We start from the raw sequence: 21591 nt of genomic DNA, 5'->3' as shown, positions 1-21591 counted from the left end.
CTTGTCTGCAGGTAGCCTACATTCCTTTGCTACCGTGTCGATTTCAATGCCTAGGAAGCTCAACACTGTCACCGGACCAACTGTTTTATCCTCCGCCAAAGGCACCCCGAAGTTTTTTGTCACACTCTCCATTGTATGCAACAAAATCGAACAATCTGCTGATTCCGCTGGCCCTATAAACAGAAAGTCATCCAGATAGTGCGAACATGAGCGTATCCCAGACACATCTTTCACCACCCATTCTAGGAACGTGCTGAAGGCCTCAAAGTAAGCACATGAAATCGAGCAACCCATGGGAAGACAACGATCAACAAAGAAGCCGCCATCCCAAAAACAACCCAATAAATGCAAACTGTCAGGATGAACTGGCAACAAACGAAAGGCCGCTTCGATGTCGGTCTTAGCCAGCTTAGCCCCCTTTCCACATGCTCTAACCCACTCCATCGCTGAATCGAATGATAAGTACGACACCGAACTCAACTCGGGATCAATACCATCATTAACCGAAGATCCCTTCGGAAATGACAGGTGATGGATTAACCTAAATTTATTAGGTTCTTTCTTAGGGACCACGCCAAGAGGTGACACCCTCAGATTTGCAATCGGAGGGGCGACAAACGGGCCTGCCATTCTTCCCAGAGCAACTTCCTTATTCAACTTCTCCGACACGACCTCCGGGAATTGTAACGCCGATTTCAAATTTTTTCTTTTTAAACTAATATCCTGCTCAACATAAGGGATTTTGAAACCCTCCTTAAAACCGTCGCGCAATAAAACTGCAGCTGACCTATCAGGGTATCTACTTAGAAAGGCCTCCATCACGACCCACTGCACCGGAGTCACCCCTTTTGTCAGCTGAATCTCCAACTTTTTGCCTGTTACCCCTGAAACATTTTGAAGCGCTATGCACCCCCCCGCAGGTTGAACACTCGTGCCTATATTTACACTTGCTCCCGAATCTGCATATGCCATCATTGAAGGCGAAACACAGTCCCTTCTGCAAAGCCGCCGAGTGTCCTGACTGCCCTGAACTCCCGGCGCCCCCGTGAAAAGGCTGGCTAGTCTGACCTAAACGGGACGGGACCATAACTCTCATCCACAACGCTATGTCCTTGTGATCCCACCTGATACTTGGCCTAAAAGCCTTACGCTGACGAAACTGTTCGTCATAGCGTAACCAACCCTGTCCCCCATAGGTCCTGTAAGCCTCCCCTATGGCATCTAAGTAACAAAATAATGCCGAGCAATTTTCCGGGGCCTTCTCCCCGATTACGCTAGCCATAATAGCGAAAGCTTGCAGCCAATTTGAAAATGATCTGGGAATCAGCCTATATCTCCGTTTCTCCTCATCTTCTTTTTTAGAGTCCTCCCTTCTAGGTCTATCCAAATTAAATCTCTCTAGGGGTAAAAGAGAAAATATTTCTATGTACTCCCCTTTCCAGATTTTTTCCCTAACCTCTTGTTTTAAATGTGCCCCTAACGGGCCCTCGAAGCAGACATAGACCTCCCCCCTAGCCGCATCGTCTAGTTGCGGTACATCCTCCTTTTCCTTATCCTGCAAAGCTCCCTCACCTGGTGCATCAATTCCTGACCCAGGCCCTGGTGCTGTTCCGTCCTTCTCCCTTGATGAGCTCCCCGTGTCTGCCGCAGGACCCGCACTGCTGGATGTACCCGTAACTTCAGACAACTGTCTAGACCCCTCAAACGACCCCGTATTTCCCAACCAAGCAGCTGACGGCAAAGACCCCCTGCTAAGACCGGACCCCCACAAGCCCGCTAGCTCCCCTAAACCTCTAAGGATTAAACCCATACCCCCGCTAGCAACTCCCGAAGTAATGTCACTATTCCTAGCTTCAGGGGAAACTATGCCTGGCAAATTAAAGATAGGGAAAATGTTCTCACCTAGCTGCCTGGGTGCTGTGAGCCCAGCAGCCGAAGATCCAGCTCCCAGCCGAAGGTGTCCTGCATCCCGACCGGCTTGATCCGCGATGTTGCCCGCCGAACTCCTGGCGGCCGTATCCGTGTCCTGGCGACTCGGTGATGCCGTCGACTGCCCTGGTGCTGCGGAAAGGGAAAAGGCCGAGCCAGCATCCTGCCGCCCGATGGAAGATGTGCGGCTCCTTGCCACGGATACGTCCCCGGCACTGCGTACCGAAGCGACGGAATGTCGCCTGCCGGAATCCGGAAAATTTCCGCCACCACCAGCAGAGGACGCAGATCCAGGAAAGTTCCGGCCATCACCAGCAGAGGGCGCAGATCCAGGAAAATCCCGGCCATCACCAGCAGAGGGCGCAGCTGCAGGAAAATCCCGGCCAACACCAGCAGAGGGCGCAGAACTTGCAATATCCAGGCCACCACCAGCAGAGGGCGCTGCTGCGTTGAAGACTCCAGAGCTGTGCACTGCAGAAGGCCGCACGCTGATGCCAGGGCCAGCCGACTGCCGCCCGCATAATCCTCGGCGCTGAGGGGCCACCGCACCTGACCCCCGTCTCCTCGGCTGTCGCTGCCTCCCACGCTGAGCGGCGCCAGCGGGCATGCTGGCGGCCGCCGTACCGGCTCCTGCTCCTGCCGCCCCACGTCGCCCGGACACTGAAGGAGGGGAGGAAGGATCCACCCCCCGTTGTAGGCCCCGCCGCACTGGAGGATTCCTCCCGGCGCCGCGCTGTGAGGTGGAGGGAACAGCGCTGCTTACCGGAGGGTCCGCAGAGGGGCTCCTATTTCGGCGCCGGGCCCTGGGGATGATGTCCGGGCTTAGGCGCGCCGGAGGCCTAGTCCTCTGCGGCCGGCGCCCGTCCTGCGGTGCCTGCGATGGTGCTCCCGATGTCCCCTGGAGAAGGCTGTTAACGGATGCATTCAGCCAATCTGTCCCCTGGGAGCTGGCTGCCGTCCGGAGACGCTGGAGGATCGCTTCAACGTCCATTCTGGTAAGTGTGACAGAGATTCCTCACTTGTCACGCAGGCACCTAAAATGGATGCCTGCGTGAGGAGCGTGCCCCTTTTTATGTGCCCCCTCCCCACAGTCCCCTAGTTCCACCCCTTATTTTCAAAAAATGCCCCTAAAGCCACCCCTCAAGTTCCCAGTTAACCCCTTACCACCGTATCCCTTCTAACTGCTCCAGCTCCCCAGGTCCCACGTAACCCCGTCATGGCGGCCTCCCTTTACGTGCCGTGGGCCCCCAGTACGGCCTTTCTTCTCTGGAGCACATTTTCAGAATCATGGAGGTCATTATACTGAAGTAGTGAGCAGTACATCTGTGAATCCAGCAGTGCGGTGAGATAACAAAAACATTTTCTTACAGACATGAGATATTCCAGCTCTGGTGTTTCTCCGGAGCATAATTTTCAGAAGCATGGAAGCCATTATACTGAAGTACTGAGCATGGAACCCTTCTCCACTTCGGCCTTGAAAGTTCTCATTTGAATACTTGCACCAAGATCTGCACCTGCGGCGGCTCAGTCCGGGCCCTCGCCTGGGACTTCAACGGCCCTCCTACTCATCGCAGCCTAGCCCCCGCGGGCTTCGACTGCTGCTCCAAGTTCGGAAATCTGAAACCGTCTCCCTTTCGATTGGCCGAGGGCGACGGAGGCCATTGCTCATCCCTTTGGAACGGCGCTCGCCCATCAATTAGTGTTCACATGGAACCCTTCTCCACCTCGTCCTTCAAAGTTCTCATTAGAATATTTGCTACTACCACCAAGATCTGCACTCGCGACCAATATTCATTATACTACATGGATGACAATGGTGTGCATTATACTACATGTATGACTATGGGCTGTGCATCATACTACATGGATGACTATGGGCTGTGCATTATACTACATGTATGACTATGGGGTGTGTATTATACTACATGATAGACTATGGTCTGTGCATTATACTACATGAATGACTATGGGGTGCATTATACTACATGAATGACTATGGGGTGCATTATACTACATGGATGACTATGGGGTGCATTATACTACATGGATGACTATGGGGTGCATTATACTACATGAATGACTATGGGGTGCATTATACTACATGGATGACTATGGGGTGCATTATACTACATGGATGACTATGGGCTGTGCATTATACTACATGTAGGTACTATGGGGGTGCGTTATACTACATGAATGACTGTGGTCTGTGCATTATACTACATGGATGACTATGGGCTGTGCATTATACTACATGGATGACTATGGGGTGCATTATACTACATGAATGACTATGGGGTGCATTATACTACATGGATGACTATGGGCTGTGCATCATACTACATGTAGGTACTATGGGGGTGCGTTATACTACATTTAGGGGCTTTGGGCTGTTTATTATTCTTTATAGAGGAATATGGGCTGTGCATTATAATATATGGATGACTATTGGGTGTGCTTTATAGTTTATAGAGGACTATGAGCTGTTCATTATACTTTATGGATGACTAGGGACTGTGCAGTATATTATATGGAGGACTATGGGATGCATTATACTACATGGAGGACTATGGGCTGTGCATTATACTTTATGGAGGACTATGGGCTGTGCATTATACTACATGGATGACTATGGGCTGTGCATCATACTACATGTAGGTACTATGGGGGTGCGTTATACTACATTTAGGGGCTTTGGGCTGTTTATTATTCTTTATAGAGGAATATGGGCAGTGCATTATACTATATAGATGAATATGGGCTGTGCATTATAATATATGGATGACTATCGGGTGTGCTTTATAGTTTATAGAGGACTATGAGCTGTTCATTATACTTTATGGATGACTAGGGACTGTGCAGTATATTATATGGAGGACTATGGGATGCATTATACTATATGGAGGACTATGGGGTGTGCATTATACTATATGGATGACTATCGGGTGTGCTTTATACTTTATAGAGGACTATGAGCTGTGCATTATACTTAATGGATGACTAGGGACTGTGCAGTATATTATATGGAGGACTATGGGGTGTGCATTATACTATATGGAGGACTATGGGAAGTGCATTATTCTTCTGCTATGGGCCCCATGACTTCAATGCATGCACCTTGTGAGTATAATGGTTCTTTTACTTCTATTCATTAAAGAACAGCAGCAGAATGGGGGACATATATAAGGATGGTTGGATATATATATATATATATATATATATATATATATATATATATATATATATAAGGGACATATATAACAGGATGGGGGGACCTGGACCAAATCTTGCACCAGGGCCCATCAGACTCTAGTTACACCACTGCCGATGCTCCATGTGGTATATGGGAATCCAGGGCAATTAATTCTTTTTACCTGGAACTTTAAATAATTCTTCCTAAAGTGTCAGTACGGACAGCTGCTCCCGTCCAATAACTCTCCCATTCTCATTTCTAGCCGCTCTGATGAGATCTGCTGCAATTCTCACATCCTCATCAATAAACCACAGATATTCAACAGTTGAAAGAGAAGCTTCATCAATTATTTTTGTGGGTTACACTGGGCAATTGCCCTCCACGGTTCCGCTCTGTTCATCCCTCGACTTTCGTCTGCATCGTTTTAGTCCCTGGAGAGGAAATTAATGTATTTTTGTGAGCCCTGAATAGATTTGATTCCGGTGATCAAGGTGAATTTCCCGCTGTTGGTTTTATACAATTATTTGAATTTACAGGGGACTATAAAAAGCGGAATAAACAGAAACATTTCTTATTAATTAGGGTTTGAGACAGCGGAGGCCTCACAGAATGGCGTCATTGTTAGCCAAATCCTCATCCAGCTGCAATCACAACCACTGGGTAACCACATACCGACACATCTATATATATATATAATTGTCTAAGGGGTACTTCCGTCTGTCTGTCTTTCTGTCTGTCGGCAACTTCCGTCACGGAAATCCCGCGTCGCTGATTGGTCTCGCCAGCTGCCTGTCATGGCTGCCGCGACCAATCAGCGATGGGCACAGTCCGATTAGTCCCTCCCTACTCCCCTGCAGTCAGTGCCCGGCGCCCGCATACTCCCCTCCAGTCACCACTCACACAGGGTTAATGCCAGCAGTAACGGCCCGCGGGTACCGCACTCCGTAACCGCTGTTATTAACCCTGTGTGACCAAGTTTTTACTATTGATGCTGCCTATGCAGCATCAATAGTAAAAAGATCTCATGTTAAAAATAATAAAAACAAAACAAAAACCTGCTATTCTCACCTTCCGTAGTCCGGCGATGCGCTCGCGCCTGCCGCCAGCTTCCGTTCCCAGAGATGCATTGCGAAATTACCCAGAAGACTTAGCGGTCTCGCGAGACCGCTAAGTCATCTGGGTAAGTTCGCAATGCATCCTGGGAACGAAAGATGGTGGCAGCCGCGCTCGCATCGCCAGAGCTTCGCTAGATCCCGCCGGCGGGTGAGTATATAAGTATTTTTTATTTTAATTATTTTTTTTTAACAGGGATATGGTGCCCACACTGCTATATACTAAGTGGGCTGTGTTAGATAGCGCGTGGCTGCTATATACTACCTGGCCAGTGTTAGATACTATGTAGGCTGTGTTCTATACTGCGTTGGCTGCGTTATATACTACGTGGGCATTGTTATATACTACGTGGCTGTGTTCTATACTGCGTGCTATATACTACATGGCCACTGTTAGATACTATGTGGGCTGTGCTATATATTACTTGGGCTGTGTTATATATTATGTGGCCAGTGTTACATACTATGTGGGCTGTGTTATATACTGTTTTATACTGCGTAGCTGCTATATACTGTGTGGGCTGTGTTATATACTACGTGGGCTGTGTTATATACTGCGTAGCTGCTATATACTGTGTGGGCTGTGTTATAAACTACGTGGGCATTGTTATTTACTGCATGGCCTATATTCACGCATCGGGTATTCTACAATATGTATGTATGTATATAGCAGCCACATGGTATATACCACAGGCCACGTAGTACTCTTATATACTACATGGCCTGTGCTATATACTATGTGGCTGCTATATACATATATACATACATCTTCTAGAATACCGATGCGTTAGAATCGGGCCACCATCTAGTGTAGAATAAATATCTCCCGATAGAATATTGCTTTTTTTTTTTCAATGCTGCTCATCTCATGCTGCTTTTTTCAGGATATGTTGAAACAATTTGAAGCAAACAGAACCAGACTGTGTTAGACCCTACATATTGGTTCATCAAAGCTGCTTCACTCTTAGACCTCAAACACTGAAGTTGCATTTTTGGGAATCAATTTGTTCTCATCCAAAAAAAAAAGACAACTGGCAGCCCTCTAATAATGGGAAGGGACTAAGGAAATAAATTATCATATTATTATAAACTATTATTCTTCTCTCTCACAGTCACTCCTCCCTCCAATTCCCGCGACCGCCCAGATCTCCAATTGCTCGACTTTGGCTTTGTTCTCGTTTCGGGCCATGTCCATGATCAGCATTGTTCCCCATGTGATGGCAAGTGGACTAGTGAAGGAGGACCGCACTGGAGGCACGGGAGGAGAAGAAGACAGAGGAGCCAAATGGAAGTCTAGAGGCAGCGGAAGAGGTGGAGTGAGAGCTGAGAAGAGATGGCGAGAAGAAGATAGAAGACAGAGGAGCCAATTGGAAGACTGGCGTCAGCGGAAGAGGTGGAGTGAGAGCCGAGAAGAGATGGCGAGAAGAAGATAGAAGACAGAGGAGCCAAATGGAAGACTGGCGGCAGCGGAACAGGTGGAGTGAGAGCCGAGAAGAGATGAAGAGAAGAAGATAGAAGACAGAGGAGCTAATTGGAAGACTGGCGGCAGCGGAAGAGGTGGAGTGAGAGCCGAGAAGAGATGACGAGAAGAAGATAGAAGACAGAGGAGCCAAACGGAAGACTGGTGGCAGCGGAAGAGGTGGAGTGAGAGCCGAGAAGAGATGACGAGAAGAAGATAGAAGACAGAGGAGCCAAATGGAAGAATGGCGGCAGTGGAAGAGGTGGAGTGAGAGCCGAGAAGAGATGGCGAGAAGAAGATAGAAGACAGAGGAGCCAAATGGAAGACTGGCGGCAGCGGAACAGGTGGAGTGAGAGCCGAGAAGAGATGAAGAGAAGAAGATAGAAGACAGAGGAGCTAATTGGAAGACTGGCGGCAGCGGAAGAGGTGGAGTGAGAGCCGAGAAGAGATGACGAGAAGAAGATAGAAGACAGAGGAGCCAAACGGAAGACTGGTGGCAGCGGAAGAGGTGGAGTGAGAGCCGAGAAGAGATGACGAGAAGAAGATAGAAGACAGAGGAGCCAAATGGAAGAATGGCGGCAGTGGAAGAGGTGGAGTGAGAGCCGAGAAGAGATGACGAGAAGAAGATACAAGACAGGGGAGCCAATTGGAAGACTGGCGGCAGCGGAAGAGGTGGAGTGAGAGCCGAGAAGAGATGACGAGAAGAAGATAGAAGACAGATGAGCCAATTGGAAGACTGGCGACAGCGGAAGAGGTGGAGTGAGAGCCAAGAAGAGATGACCACGTCCCAGAATTTATTCAAGATGCAAATCTAATTTCTTGACCAAATGGAATTGAATATGGTGAATTCGAACTTCGGCAAATTCGATAATTTCTGCTAGAGCAGAATATCTCTGAGCATGAAAGACCCGACGGCAGCACACGGAGGGCGCATGGTTCTCTGCTAAGGAGCGGTAATGTCCACGTTGCGCTGCCCTGTGCATGTGCCATAGAGACCATAAAGGCAAAAATGGAGCACTGCGATCACACCGTGTGATTGTCACACTCCACTAAGGAGCCAGATGGAACACGGCGAAATGGATGGGAAGGAAAGGTCTGCAAAAAGGGAAAGATTAAAGTGGCGCCCCTGAATCTTGCCCTGCACAACCCTGAGCTCCCCGATGTCCCTAGATTGGTTGTTTCGGCCTGCTCAGCGATCACGTTCCTCATCCCTGTCTTGCCCATTGCCAGTCCTGCTCTATAACACAGACACAAAGGGAGGAAGACAAGGGTAAAGAGAGCAGCAATAACTCTGAATGCACGCAGGCAAAGGAATGGTATACAGTGGGGAAATAAGTATTTGATACACTGTCGATTTTGCAAGTTTTCCCACCTACAATGAATGGAGAGGTGATTATCCATCAATTATAATTATAATTATCGACGTGGGGCTTCTATTACTTATCAGTCGGGAACTATTCGCAATGTACAGTCATTGGTTATAATGACTCTTCATCAATACTAATGAAATCAATCATGAAAGCAACATCAGAAGTAATGTATGGATCCATAGCACTGCACGGGTCGATTTAAAGGGATAGTCCGGTATGAGTAAACAAGTGAAATTATTTGCATAAAAAGTTATACAATTCTCCAATTTACTTTGTTTCAATTTCTCTTGGTTTTCAAGATGTCGGACGTGAAGAAGATCTCTAAAAAAAGGCAATGAATTGGTGCAGACAAAATGTTGTAAAATTGCATCATTTTTTTTTTCAATATACCCAAAATACTAAAAGCAGGATTCTCTACTTTGGACATTCTTTATCCTTGATAATCACTGATCGCAGCGTCTTACTGCTACAACTCACAAAAATCAATCGGGAGCAAGTATTAAATTCCCTACAGCACCCCCGCAGGAGAAGTGAAGCATTACACATCTCATATTGAAATCTATGGACTACACATGTAAACTGAGTCCTCCAGGGAACGAGAGACGCTCCAATCTCTGCTTCAGCTAATAGATGAGCAGCCTGAAAGGAAATACTTAGACGACCTCCCATGGCTTAAAAAATTACCTATTAGGGAGTAACAATTCCCAATGGGCTTTATATTAAACCTGGTCATCACTATTAGCAAAAATATAATAAAATGAGAATAATCTTCATTGGCTCACAAGACTACCACTAGGTGGCACTATAGAGCACTGTAGACTAAAGAAAGGGGTCTACTCGACTCACAGCTCACCATGTGGTCAGGTATGGAACTGCAAGTAACGTTTTAAAGGGATTCTCTAAGACAATAACTTTATTGTGGTGTCATTAGAGGAAGTCATCAATATTTGGAAATCTGCCCTTTGAGATCATGGCATTTCACCACAATATGGTGATTTTCTATGAAATGAATGGTGCAGACTCTTTACTAATTGGCAAAGATACCAAACCACCACCGAATCGAACATTGATGCCATAGCCTATGGAGAAGCCATGAATGTTACACTCCAGAAGAACCTCTGTGCTGTTAAACATGAATTGTGCAGAGACAAAAGAATCCAAGAGTAAAACATTACAATTTGATTCATGTTTCTTCTCTGTAAACTACTGATAAATAGTTATAAAATAGGTACATAAGTTAAAGGGAATCTCTCAGAAGGTTTTTTCTACATAATGCGAGAGCTTCATGATGTAGGGACAGTGTTTCTTATTCCAGTAGTGTGCCATATACTGGGCTGTGTTGTGATGTTTCAATAATATCAGTATTTTATCAGCAGGAGATTATCACTACAGGACTAGGTGTCTCCTGCCTCCTGGTCCAACCACACCCCCACCACTGAATAGCAGCTTTCTGTAATTATACAGTGTGCACAGAAAACAGCCAATCAGTGGTGTGGGAGGGGTTATACAGGACTCAGCATTCAGAGCTCTGCTAGATCTACAGCAGAGAAAACTGTGATTGTATCACAACTGCTGCACCCAGTAAATCAAGTGACACATCACTGGAATCAGGGTTTCTACCCCTACATCATCCTGAGGTCATATTACATAGCAAAAACGTACTGACAGATTCCCTTTAATAGAAAGAAAGATAGGTAGTAAAAATAAATAAATGGATGGATAGATTAATAATAAATAGATAACAGATTGATAATAGATAAATAGATAGATAGCTAATAGAAAGATATATAGATAACAGATAGATAATAGATAGGATAGATAATAGATAGATAATAAATACATAGATAATAGATAGACAATAGATAAATATATAGATAGATAGATAATAGATTATACATAGATAGATAATAGATAGATAATAGATGATGGATAGATAATAGATTATTATTATTTATATAGCACCATTGATTCCATGGTGCTGTACATGAGAAGGGGTTACATACAAGTTACAGATATCACTTACAGTAAACAAACTGACAATGACAGACTGATACAGCGGGGCGAGGACCCTGCCCTTGCGGGCTTTCATTCTACAGGATGGTGGGGAAGGAGACAGTAGGTCGGGGGTTGCAGGAGCTCCGGCGTTGGTGAGGCGGTAGCTCGGGTAGTGATGAGGAGGCAGCAGGTCAGTGCAGGCTGTAGGCTTTCCTGAAGAGATGGGTTTTCAGGTTCCGTCTGAAGGATCCGAATGTGGTTGATAGTCGGACGTGTTGGGGCAAAGAATTCCAGAGGATGGGGGATATTCTGGAGAAGTCTTGGAGGCGGTTGGATGAGGAGCGGATAAGTGTGGAGGAGAGTAGGAGGTCTTGGGCGGACCGGAGATTACGTGAGGGAAGATATCGAGAGATTAGTTCAGAGATATATGGAGGAGACAGGTTGTGGATGGCTTTGTAAGTCAGTATTAGTAATTTGAACTGGATACGCTGAGGGAATGGGAGCCAGTGAAGAGATTTGCAGAGAGGGGAAGCGGAGGAGTAACGAGAGAGATGAATTAGTCGGGCAGCAGAGTTAAGGATGTTACCAGGGAGGCCGCAGAAAAGGATGTTACAGTAGTCGAGGTGGGAGATGATGAGGGCATGCACAAGCATTGTAGTAGATTGACGGTTGAGGAAAGGACAAATTCTGGAGATATTTTTGAGCTGGAGGCGACAGGAGGTGGACAGGGCTTGGATGTGCGGTTTGAAGGACAGGGCAGAGTCAAGTGTTACTCCAAGGCAGTGGACTTCCGGTTCGGGGGAAAGCGTGATGTTGTTAATTGCGATAGGTTGGTCAGGTAAGGAAGATCTATGAGATGGAGGGAAGATGATGAGTTCAGACTTGTCCACATTGAGTTTTAGGAAGCGAGAGCAGAAGGAGGAGGATATGGCTGATGGACACTCCGGGATTCTGGACAGCAGAGAGGTGACGTCTGGGCCAGAGAGGCAGATCTGAGTGTCGTCCGCATACAGGTGGTACTGGAATCCATGTGACTTAATGAGTTGTCCCAGGCCGAGTGTATAGATTGAGAAGAGTAAGGGTCCTAGAACAGAGCCTTGGGGGACTCCAACACAGAGGGGGCGAGACGAAGAGGTAGTGTGGGAGTGGGAGACGCTGAATGTGTGGTTGGAAAGGTATGAGGAGATCCAGGATAGGGCGAGGTCTTTGATGCCAAAGGAGGAGAGGATCTGTAGTAAGAGGCAGTGGTCAACCGTGTCGAAAGCAGAGGACAGGTCTAGAAGGAGGAGTATGGAGTATTGTCTGTTAGCTTTGGCTGTAAGTAGGTCGTTTTGGTCAGGGCAGTCTCAGTTGAGTGATGAGACGATTGATAGTTAGATGATAGATAGATAGATAATAGATAATTGATGATAGATAAATAATAAATAGATAGATATTATATTAAATACACAGATATATAGATACAAAGTAGGAGGATACATTATAGATATATGATGATTATGAAATAGAAAAATATACATATACTGTATAGATACATAGATATAACATAGGGTGGTAGGTTAGTAGATAGATAATACATGCCATACATATGTATATACTGTATATTATATTGTCCGGTGACACGTAGTCTTCTCTTCCACATTGATGGTCGGTCCCCTACACAGATAGACTAATACCTGTGCTCCGGACAGTTGCAGGATGAGATATGCAGCAGTTTAGCAGCCGTACATATGATGTCACTCCTAAAAAGCCAAGTAAATGACGTCATACATACGACCACTAAGCCACCACCAGTGTCTTGTCGGCTGCTTCACAGTCACCAATCAGGAGAAAGAAGTGAAGACTGCAAACTATAAGATATCATATCTGGTAAGGAGCATCTCACATATCAGATAAGTCTGCAGACACTACGGAGGATTATACACTACTGGACACAACCAAATTTGCCTCTTTTGCATCAAGAGAATGCCAAGAGTGTGCAAAGCAGTCATCAAAGCAAAACGTGGCTACTTTGAAGAACCTAGAATATAAGACATAATTTCAGTTGTTTCACACTTTAAGTATATAATTCCACATGAGTATATAATTCATAGCTTCAGTGTGAATGTACAATTTTCATAGTCATGAAAATACAGAAAAATCTTTACATAAGAAGGTGTGTCCAAACTTTTGGTCTGTACTGTATGAATCACTGTGTCCGTAAAAGTCCGATCTAACAAAATAAAATAAATTAATACGATTGGTAAACAGTGTAATGAGAATAAAGACGCAAACGCCAGAATTAGTTTTTTTTGGCCGCTACAACATTGCAATAAAATGCAATAAGACGCGATGAAAACACTGTATGTTCCCCAAAATGGTATCAATAAAAAGGTCAGCTCAGGGTGCAAAAAATAAGACCTCATCCAGCCCCAAATCCCGAAAAATAAAAACACAACGACTCTTGGAAAATGTCGACATAAGCAAAATTTAGCTTTCTTACAAATTTTTTAATTTTTTTCCACTACTTAAATAAAAAAAAAAACAACTATCCATGTTTGGTATCTGAGTACTCGTAATGACCTGGGGAATCATATTGAATCATATTGATAGGTCAGCTTTACCATATAGTGAACATTTTAAATATAAAACCCCAAAAAACATTATGGAATTGCACTTTTTTTTTTTAACAATTTCAACCCACTTTAAATTTTCTTCCTGCTTTCCAGTGCATCACATGATAAAACGAATAGTGTCATTCAAAAGCATAACGTGTCCCCCAAAAAAACACGAGCCTTCACACTGGCATGGGGACAGAAAAATAAAAAAAAAGTTATGGCTCTTTTGAAAAAGGGGAGAAAAAAAGACTAAAATGCAAAAACAGAAAAATTGAACGGGTTATGAAGGGGTTAAGCTATCTGTTGGGGTCTATTTTTAATTGTGAGAGTTAAGAAGTGTATAAGAATTTTCCTAAAAACTTAATGGGTATGTGTCATTTACCTTTTCGTCATAACCTTTTCGTCATAACTCAATCGTACACGTGAAAATAAGAAACTTTGTTATAAAACTTATCAGATAAATCTGCTTCTGTCTCCTCCTGAGCTGGTCATAACATTTGTAAATCAGTGAAGACACCTTTTCCCATTAGTGAGATCCAGAGATGACAGTTGCTGCTTGTAAGAGTCTATGGAGAGAGGAAGGGGAGGAGCTAGAGGCGGAAACTAACATTCCGCTGCAAGTTCTCTGTAAATGTTAGAACTTTAAAGAGTTTTGAAATTTTGGAAATTCACTTTTCAAACTGAGAAAGAAGCGCAGCGCACATATCTATCCCTGGCACCCAAAGTGTATCTTAATTACCATATAAATGACTCTTTATCGCGGCTGCTCTGATACTGGGGATGTGAACGCAGCTGGTGGCGTGTAAATACCGAGCGTTATCAATCTGAAAAATCAATGTGGAGAGACATTTTGCAGCTTGACTGCACATCATTTGACTGGCTCGATGCAACTGGACAAATCTACAACTGTGAAAATATTTACCGCCAAGCCAGGAAAACGGTAACCGGACAGAAAGTGCATCTTGAAGTTTGTAAAATGTAAAGGTAAGATCTGCCGTTTGACTTTCAAGTTTCCTTGGAACATAATATAGAACCTAAAATACGGCTTTTCTTGCAGATTTTTTCATACCGCATTAATAGGATTATCATAGGAATTAATCTTTTGCTGCTGATAAGAAGGATCTCACCGGGGCCGCGGCTCATGTTCTTTTCTTTGGTCTAATCTAAACGGTAATTGCCAACTTTAGAAAGATCTAATTATCCACTTCAAGTTCTGCCCAAAAACAGATTTAATTATTAATTGCAGAGTACAAAGTTCATTATTTGGTGAATGGGAAGGATGGTGACACAGAGCTTTGGACTCATAACAATACATGATTGGGACGGAGGGGTATCGTAGCCCCCTATTAACAAACTGCAGTCTCATCAGAATGGAGACATTCCCCCCCAGGGCTGTAGACCCCCTTAACACAAGAGTCACACATGCACCTGACCGTCCATATGATGTATAGGAAAATATAAATCATCAGGCCAGGCACCTTCTCCCATTCTCCATAGTCCAATTCTGTTATGCTCTGCATGTTCTGATTTGATCTGTTTTCTATCATAGCTGTGATGTTCTGCGAATTCTGACAATTTTCAATCATAACAGCGATGCTCTGCATATTCTGACCCCTTTCTATCATAGCTGTGATGCTCTGCATGTTCTGACACCTTTCTATCATAGCTATGATAATCTGTATGTGCTAACACTTTTTGTATCATAGCTGCGATGCTCTGCAAATTGTGACACCTCTCTATGATAGCTGCGATGTTCTGACACCTTTCTTTCATAGCTGTGATGCTCTACATGTTCTGACACTTTTCTATCATAGCTGTGATGCTCTACATATTTTGACGCCTATCATAGCTGTGATACTCTGCATGTTCTGACACTTTTCTATCATTGCTGTGATGCTCCGCGTGTCCTGACACCTTTCTATCATAGCTGTGATGCTCTATATGTTCTGACACCTTTCTATCATAGCTGTGATGCTCTATATGTTCTGACACCTTTCTATCATAGCTGTGATGCTCTGCATGTTCTGACACTTTTTTTGTCATAGCTGTGTTAATCTACGTGTCCTGACACCATGTTATCATAGCTGTGATGCTCTGCTTGTCCTGACAGCTTTCTATTATAGCTGCAATGTGCTGCCTATTCTGAATTATTTTTATCATAGCTGCGTTCAGGGCCGCTATCAGGGCATTGCTGTCTTTACTGCAGTATGGGGCCCAGTGAACAGAAGCAAAGAGTTGGGCCTGGAGCCAGTCTCGGCACCCCCATCATTTGCTTCTGCTCACTAGGCCCCAGGGTATAATGAAGTATTGTGAACCATCACTCTGCCATTGGCGGCGCACATCTTGGTCCAGGGAGCTTTCCTGGTGCTGCATGGCCGTCAAAACAGAATTGCAGAGAAGCTCCAGGGAAGCTCCCTCTGTCCCTTTTGTGATGTGCTGGTGACGGTGACTACAGGATGACGTCATCATGCACATGCTGGCATGTCCGTGTGTCACTTGACAGAATACCAGAAGTGGAGCTGTGCCTGCAGGGGATTGTATAAGAGGTAAGTATGAAAAACTTTTAATAAACTTTTTAATAAAATTAATTAAATGGCTTTGGACATAGGACAGCAAATGATGATGAATTGAGGGTGGAGGACAACAAAAGATGAATTGGGGATGGGGAGCAGAAAAAAACGTCCCTTCTATGTGGTATTATTGGTTATTTTAAAAAACGTATATGAAAAATAAATAAAAATATACCTAAAAAGAGTATTGGATATTTTAAGAAATATTTAATAGTTTAGAGTAGAGTAGGGCTTGGCCAAAAGAGTCTACTGTGTCGTGGTGGTGGCTTAAAAAAAATCATTTGGCCAAAGACTACTGACTACTATAGAGAAATAGTTTAAAAAAAATTAATTAACAGAAAATTGAAATTAATATGTAAAAGTAAACATTCACTTTAAATTTATTTTCAGACATGGACTTAGTGAGTAGTGAAAATAGAAAAGTATTATATCATTTTAATAAACACAATATTTATAGTTTTTTTTAAGTGATAAAAGCATATCCCGCTGCTCGGCAATCACAGATGGCTGAAATATTTTTTTCCTAAGTGGCTTCTAGATATTGCTTAATAATTTACAGAGTTGAACTCCGTGACTGTCAAGATTTATTGCAACAAAGCATAATAAATATGGCAAGTTCTATCACTTGATACACATTCTTAAAGGGGTTGTCCACCTCTTCGATATTGATGACCTATCCTAAGTTTGCCAGACAACTATCTAAAGTCTAAAAGCAACTTTAGGCTACTGGTTTAAGCAAATAAAAAAAAAAAATTGGGAATATTACATTGATGACATTTTTAGACACTCTTGTAATACTTACAACAAAAAGAACGATTAGTAAGAAGCAGCAGTGATTTGTTGTTTCCTCCATTGTTTCCTTAAGAAATGTACATGTCATTTTTTTTCTGTAAAAAAAAAAAGCAAAAATATAATGTTATGAAAATTTGGAAATTTTGGTAAAAATTAATTGCTTAAGATTACTAAAAAACCCATTAAATTTCCTTATCCAGCAAAATCCTATATATTCCTACCACTACCGTAGATTGCACTATACAGTATATTGCACTGAGCGTCACTAGGTAAATACCGCCATATAGTGCTCACCAAATGAATCTCATACCATTAGTGCTACACCAATAATATTTTGTGGTAGTGGTCACTAGGGTTGAGCGACCTTGACCTTTTTAGAGTCGAGCCGTGTTTCGCGAAACCCGACTATCTTAGAAGTCGAGTCGAGTGGAATCGGCCGATTATCGCGAAAAGTCGGGTATCGCCCGAAACACAAAACCCAATGCAAGTCAATGGGAGAGCATAGTCGGCAGTGAGTGGAGGCCAGGAAAACACCTACACTGCCCATTTTAATGGCAAAAACATCCATTCTTGTTACAGAAGCTTGTCAATCGTAATTTACCTTATAATAATTGGAAGGCATTTGAAATTGGGGGTCATTTGGCTAAAGTTGTGGGGGGTAGGGCTGGTTCAAGTAATTAGTGGGCCCAGGAAATCTGGACCACGTCACGGCAGTGGAGCAGGGAGAGGTAAGTATTTCAACTTTGCAAGTGCTGAGATCCTGAGCAAGCAGGGGGGGCCCACTTGTTGGCATTGGCACTGGCACAGGGCCCCTCAAAGTACAGCGGTGTGTTTGCATGGCGGGCGCGCCTCCCACCGGCAGCAACACTTTTGCGTACTATGAGAGGCCCTGTGCCAGTGACGTCGCCAACTAGTATTCCTCCCCTCACCTGATGAAGGAACCTGCACTTTCATCTGCACCTTCCTCTTTGTCCCCGTGTAAGGTGGTATGGTATGCGGGAAGAGGAACCTGACTTTCAGCAGGGTCACAATCTTGCTGTGTAGCGTGCACGGGGAATTTTGCGTTATGGGTCAATGTACCAGCAGACTCATCTATCACTGGCTGGGCAATGGGCAGGATGAGGAGGAAACACAGATATAGGCCCAAAGAATAAAGTGGGCTAAATGCAGTTCAAAATTGGTAACACAGGACTAACCAGGGGGCATTGCAGTGGAGGACAACTGGAATGAGAGGCTGACACAGAGAGTAGGGCCAAATCAGTAAGTAGTCGAAATGCAGTTCAAAATTGGCAACCGTAGTAAACAGGCAGCACAGCTTTGTTCAGTGGAGGAGAACAGCAAGGAGTGGCAGACACCGATAGTAGGCCCCAACCCAACTAGTAGGCCAAATGCAGTCTAACATTAACAACTACTTAACGAGAGCCTGAAAATGGAATTTCAGGACAGGAAACCAGGAGAACAGCAAGGAGCAGCAGACACTGTTAGTAGGCCCCAAACCAACTAGTACGCCAAATGCAGTTGTTCCATTTAACCACTATTTAACAAGAGCCTGAAGATAGAAGCTCAGGAAAGGCAACCTGGAGAACACCTTGGAGTGGAACACACCGTCTCTACACCCCATACACAATTTGTAGGCCTAATGCAGTGTAGTTTCCAACAACTACTAAACGAGAGCATTAAGATCGAAGCAATGGCGAGGAAACCTGGGGAACACCTTGGAGTGGAACACACCATTTCTCTACACCCCATACCCAATTTGTAGGCCTAATGCAGTGTAGTTTCCAACAACTACTAAATGAGAGCCAGAAGATCGAAGCAATGGAGAGGAAACCTGGGGAACACCTTGGAGTGGAACACACCATCTCTCTACACCCCATACCCATTTTGTAGGCCTAATGCAGTGTAGTTTCCAACAACTACTAAACGAGAGCCTGAAGATAGAAGCTCAGGAAAGGCAACCTGGAGAACACCTTGGAGTGGAACACACCATCTCTCTACACCCCATACCCAATTTGTAGGCCTAATGCAGCGTAGTTTCCAACAACTACTAAACGAGAGCATTAAGATCGAAGCAATGGCGAGGAAACCTGGGGAACACCTTGGAGTGGAACACACCATCTCTCTACACCCCATACCCAATTTGTAGGCCTAATGCAGCGTAGTTTCCAACAACTACTAAACGAGAGCATTAAGATTGAAGCAATGGCGAGGAAACCTGGGGAACACCTTGGAGTGGAACACACCATCTCTCTACACCCCATACCCATTTTGTAGGCCTAATGCAGTGTAGTTTCCAACAACTACTATACGAGAGCCTGAAGATAGAAGCTCAGGAAAGGCAACCTGGAGAACACCTTGGAGTGGAACACACCATCTCTCTACACTCCATACCCAATTTGTAGGCCTAATGCAGTGTAGTTTTCTACAACTACTAAACGAGAGTCGGAAGACCGAAGCAATGTGGACGAAACCTGGGGAACACCTTGGAGTGGAACACACCATCTCTCTACACCCCATACCCAATTTGTAGGCCTAATGCAGTGTAGTTTCCAACAACTACTAAACGAGAGCCAGAAGATCGAAGCAATGGAGAGGAAACCTGGGGAACACCTTGGAGTGTAACACACCATCTCTCTACACCCCATACCCAATTTGTAGGCCTAATGCAGCGTAGTTTCCAACAACTACTAAACGAGAGCCTGAAGATAGAAGCTCAGGAAAGGCAACCTGGAGAACACCTTCGAGTGGAACACACCGTCTCTACACCCCATACCCAATTTGTAGGCCTAATGCAGTGTAGTTTCCAACAACTACTAAACGAGAGCATTAAGATCGAAGCAATGGCGAGGAAACCTGGGGAACACCTTGGAGTGGAACACACCATCTCTCTACACCCCATACCCATTTTGTAGGCCTAATGCAGTCTAGATTCCAACAACTACTAAACAAGAGCCTGAAGATAGAAGCTCAGGAAAGGCAACCTGGAGAACACCTTGGAGTGGAACACACCGTCTCTACACCCCATACCCAATTTGTAGGCCTAATGCAGTGTAGTTTTCTACAACTACTAAACGAGAGTCGGAAGACCGAAGCAATGTGGACGAAACCTGGGGCACACCTTGGGGCGGCAGACACCGTTAGTAGGCCCTACCAAAGTTGTACCCCCAATGCAGTTTTAAAATTCCTAGAGGCTGAAAACAAGACTATTGACGCTCAGCTTTTTTCAAAGGAACACAGCTGAATTGAGTGGCGCAGACAGACACAGGTAGTAGGCCTTAAACCAAAAATTGTGGCTCACTGCAGCTTAAAAAAGGTTACAGGGGTACACAGGCAGCATTGCTCTGGGCAGTGGAGGACAATTTCAATAGTGGACCGCAGACAGACTTTGTACGCCTACTATTAAAAAAAGGATGCTCTGTGCAATTTAAAATTGGTTCCAGGGGTACACGGGCAGCAATGGACTGGTCAGTGTAGTAGTAGTAGAAAGAAGGGACCGCAGAGAGGCTTCGAAGGCCTAACATAACAAAATAGGGCTGTTGGCTATTTAAAATTGGTTCCAGGGGTACACGGGCAGCAGTAGAATGGTCAGTGGAGGCCTTGTGGAAGGAGGGACCGCAGACAGGCTTCGAAGGCCTAACATAACAAAATAGGGCTGTTGGCAATTTAAAATTGGTTCCAGGGGTACACGGGCAGCAGTAGAACGGTCAGTGGAGGCCTAGTGGAAGGAGGGACCGCAGACAGGCTTCGAAGGCCTAACATAAAAAAAATTGGGCTGGCTGTAGGCAATTTAAATTTGGTTCCAGGGGTACACGGGCAGCAGTAGAATGGTCAGTGGAGGCCTAGTGGAAGGAGGGACCGCAGACAGGCTTCAAAGGCCTAACATAAAAAAATTGGGCTGTAGGCAATTTAAAATTGGTTCCAGGGGTACACGGGCAGCAGTAGAATGGTCAGTGGAGTCCTAGTGGAAGGAGGGACCGCAGACAGGCTTCGAAGGCCTAACATAAAAAAATTGGACAGGCTGTAGGCACTTTATAATTGGTTCCAGGAGTACACGGGCAACAGTAGACAGGTCAGTGTAGTAGTAGTTGAAAGAACGGGCCGCAGACAGGCTTCGAAGGCCTAACATAATAAAATGGGCTGGCTGTAGGCAATTTAAAATTGGTTCCAGGGGTAGACGGGCAGCAGTGGTCTGGTCAGCGGAGGCCGATTGTAATGAGTGTCTGCCAGTTTAATAGTCCAAAACAATAAATAAATGTGAATGTCTCGCATTAAAACAAAACGAAAACACTAAAGGGTGCAATCATTAGGTTCAGGGGTGGGATCCTCTGCGTAGTTTCAGACCTACTAATTTAGCGCAAAGTATTTACTGTGGTAAATAGAGGACACTGCCCCTGACTATGTTAAGTACCATCATACATGTCAACACAATGGTATTGTCAGTGGCAGGAATGGAAGGATGTCAGCGCAGAGACTAAACATTGGTGGAAGTGTGAGAGATAACTGTGGAAGTGGTAGAGCAATGTTTGACCTGGGGTTGGGTGAACTCTCTTGTGGCCGGCGGTACAAGCCCAGGG

At 44.8% G+C, this 21591-nt stretch overlaps 1 protein-coding gene across 1 annotated transcript in view; it reads right to left on the bottom strand.

Annotated features, from left to right (window-relative positions):
• CALCR (calcitonin receptor) overlaps window positions 1–21591 on the bottom strand; it is a 287546-nt gene that overhangs the window by 109347 nt on the left and 156608 nt on the right. The window contains exon 2 of the mRNA XM_069729395.1: window positions 17028–17112. Coding sequence (XP_069585496.1) covers window positions 17028–17105 — 78 coding nt within the window. The 5' untranslated portion in view covers window positions 17106–17112. The remainder of the gene's footprint in view (window positions 1–17027; window positions 17113–21591) is intronic.

The sequence above is a fragment of the Ranitomeya imitator genome, chromosome 6, assembly GCF_032444005.1.
Source record: "Ranitomeya imitator isolate aRanImi1 chromosome 6, aRanImi1.pri, whole genome shotgun sequence".
Taxonomy (NCBI): domain Eukaryota; kingdom Metazoa; phylum Chordata; class Amphibia; order Anura; family Dendrobatidae; genus Ranitomeya; species Ranitomeya imitator.
This window is presented reverse-complemented; position numbering and strand designations above follow the sequence as displayed.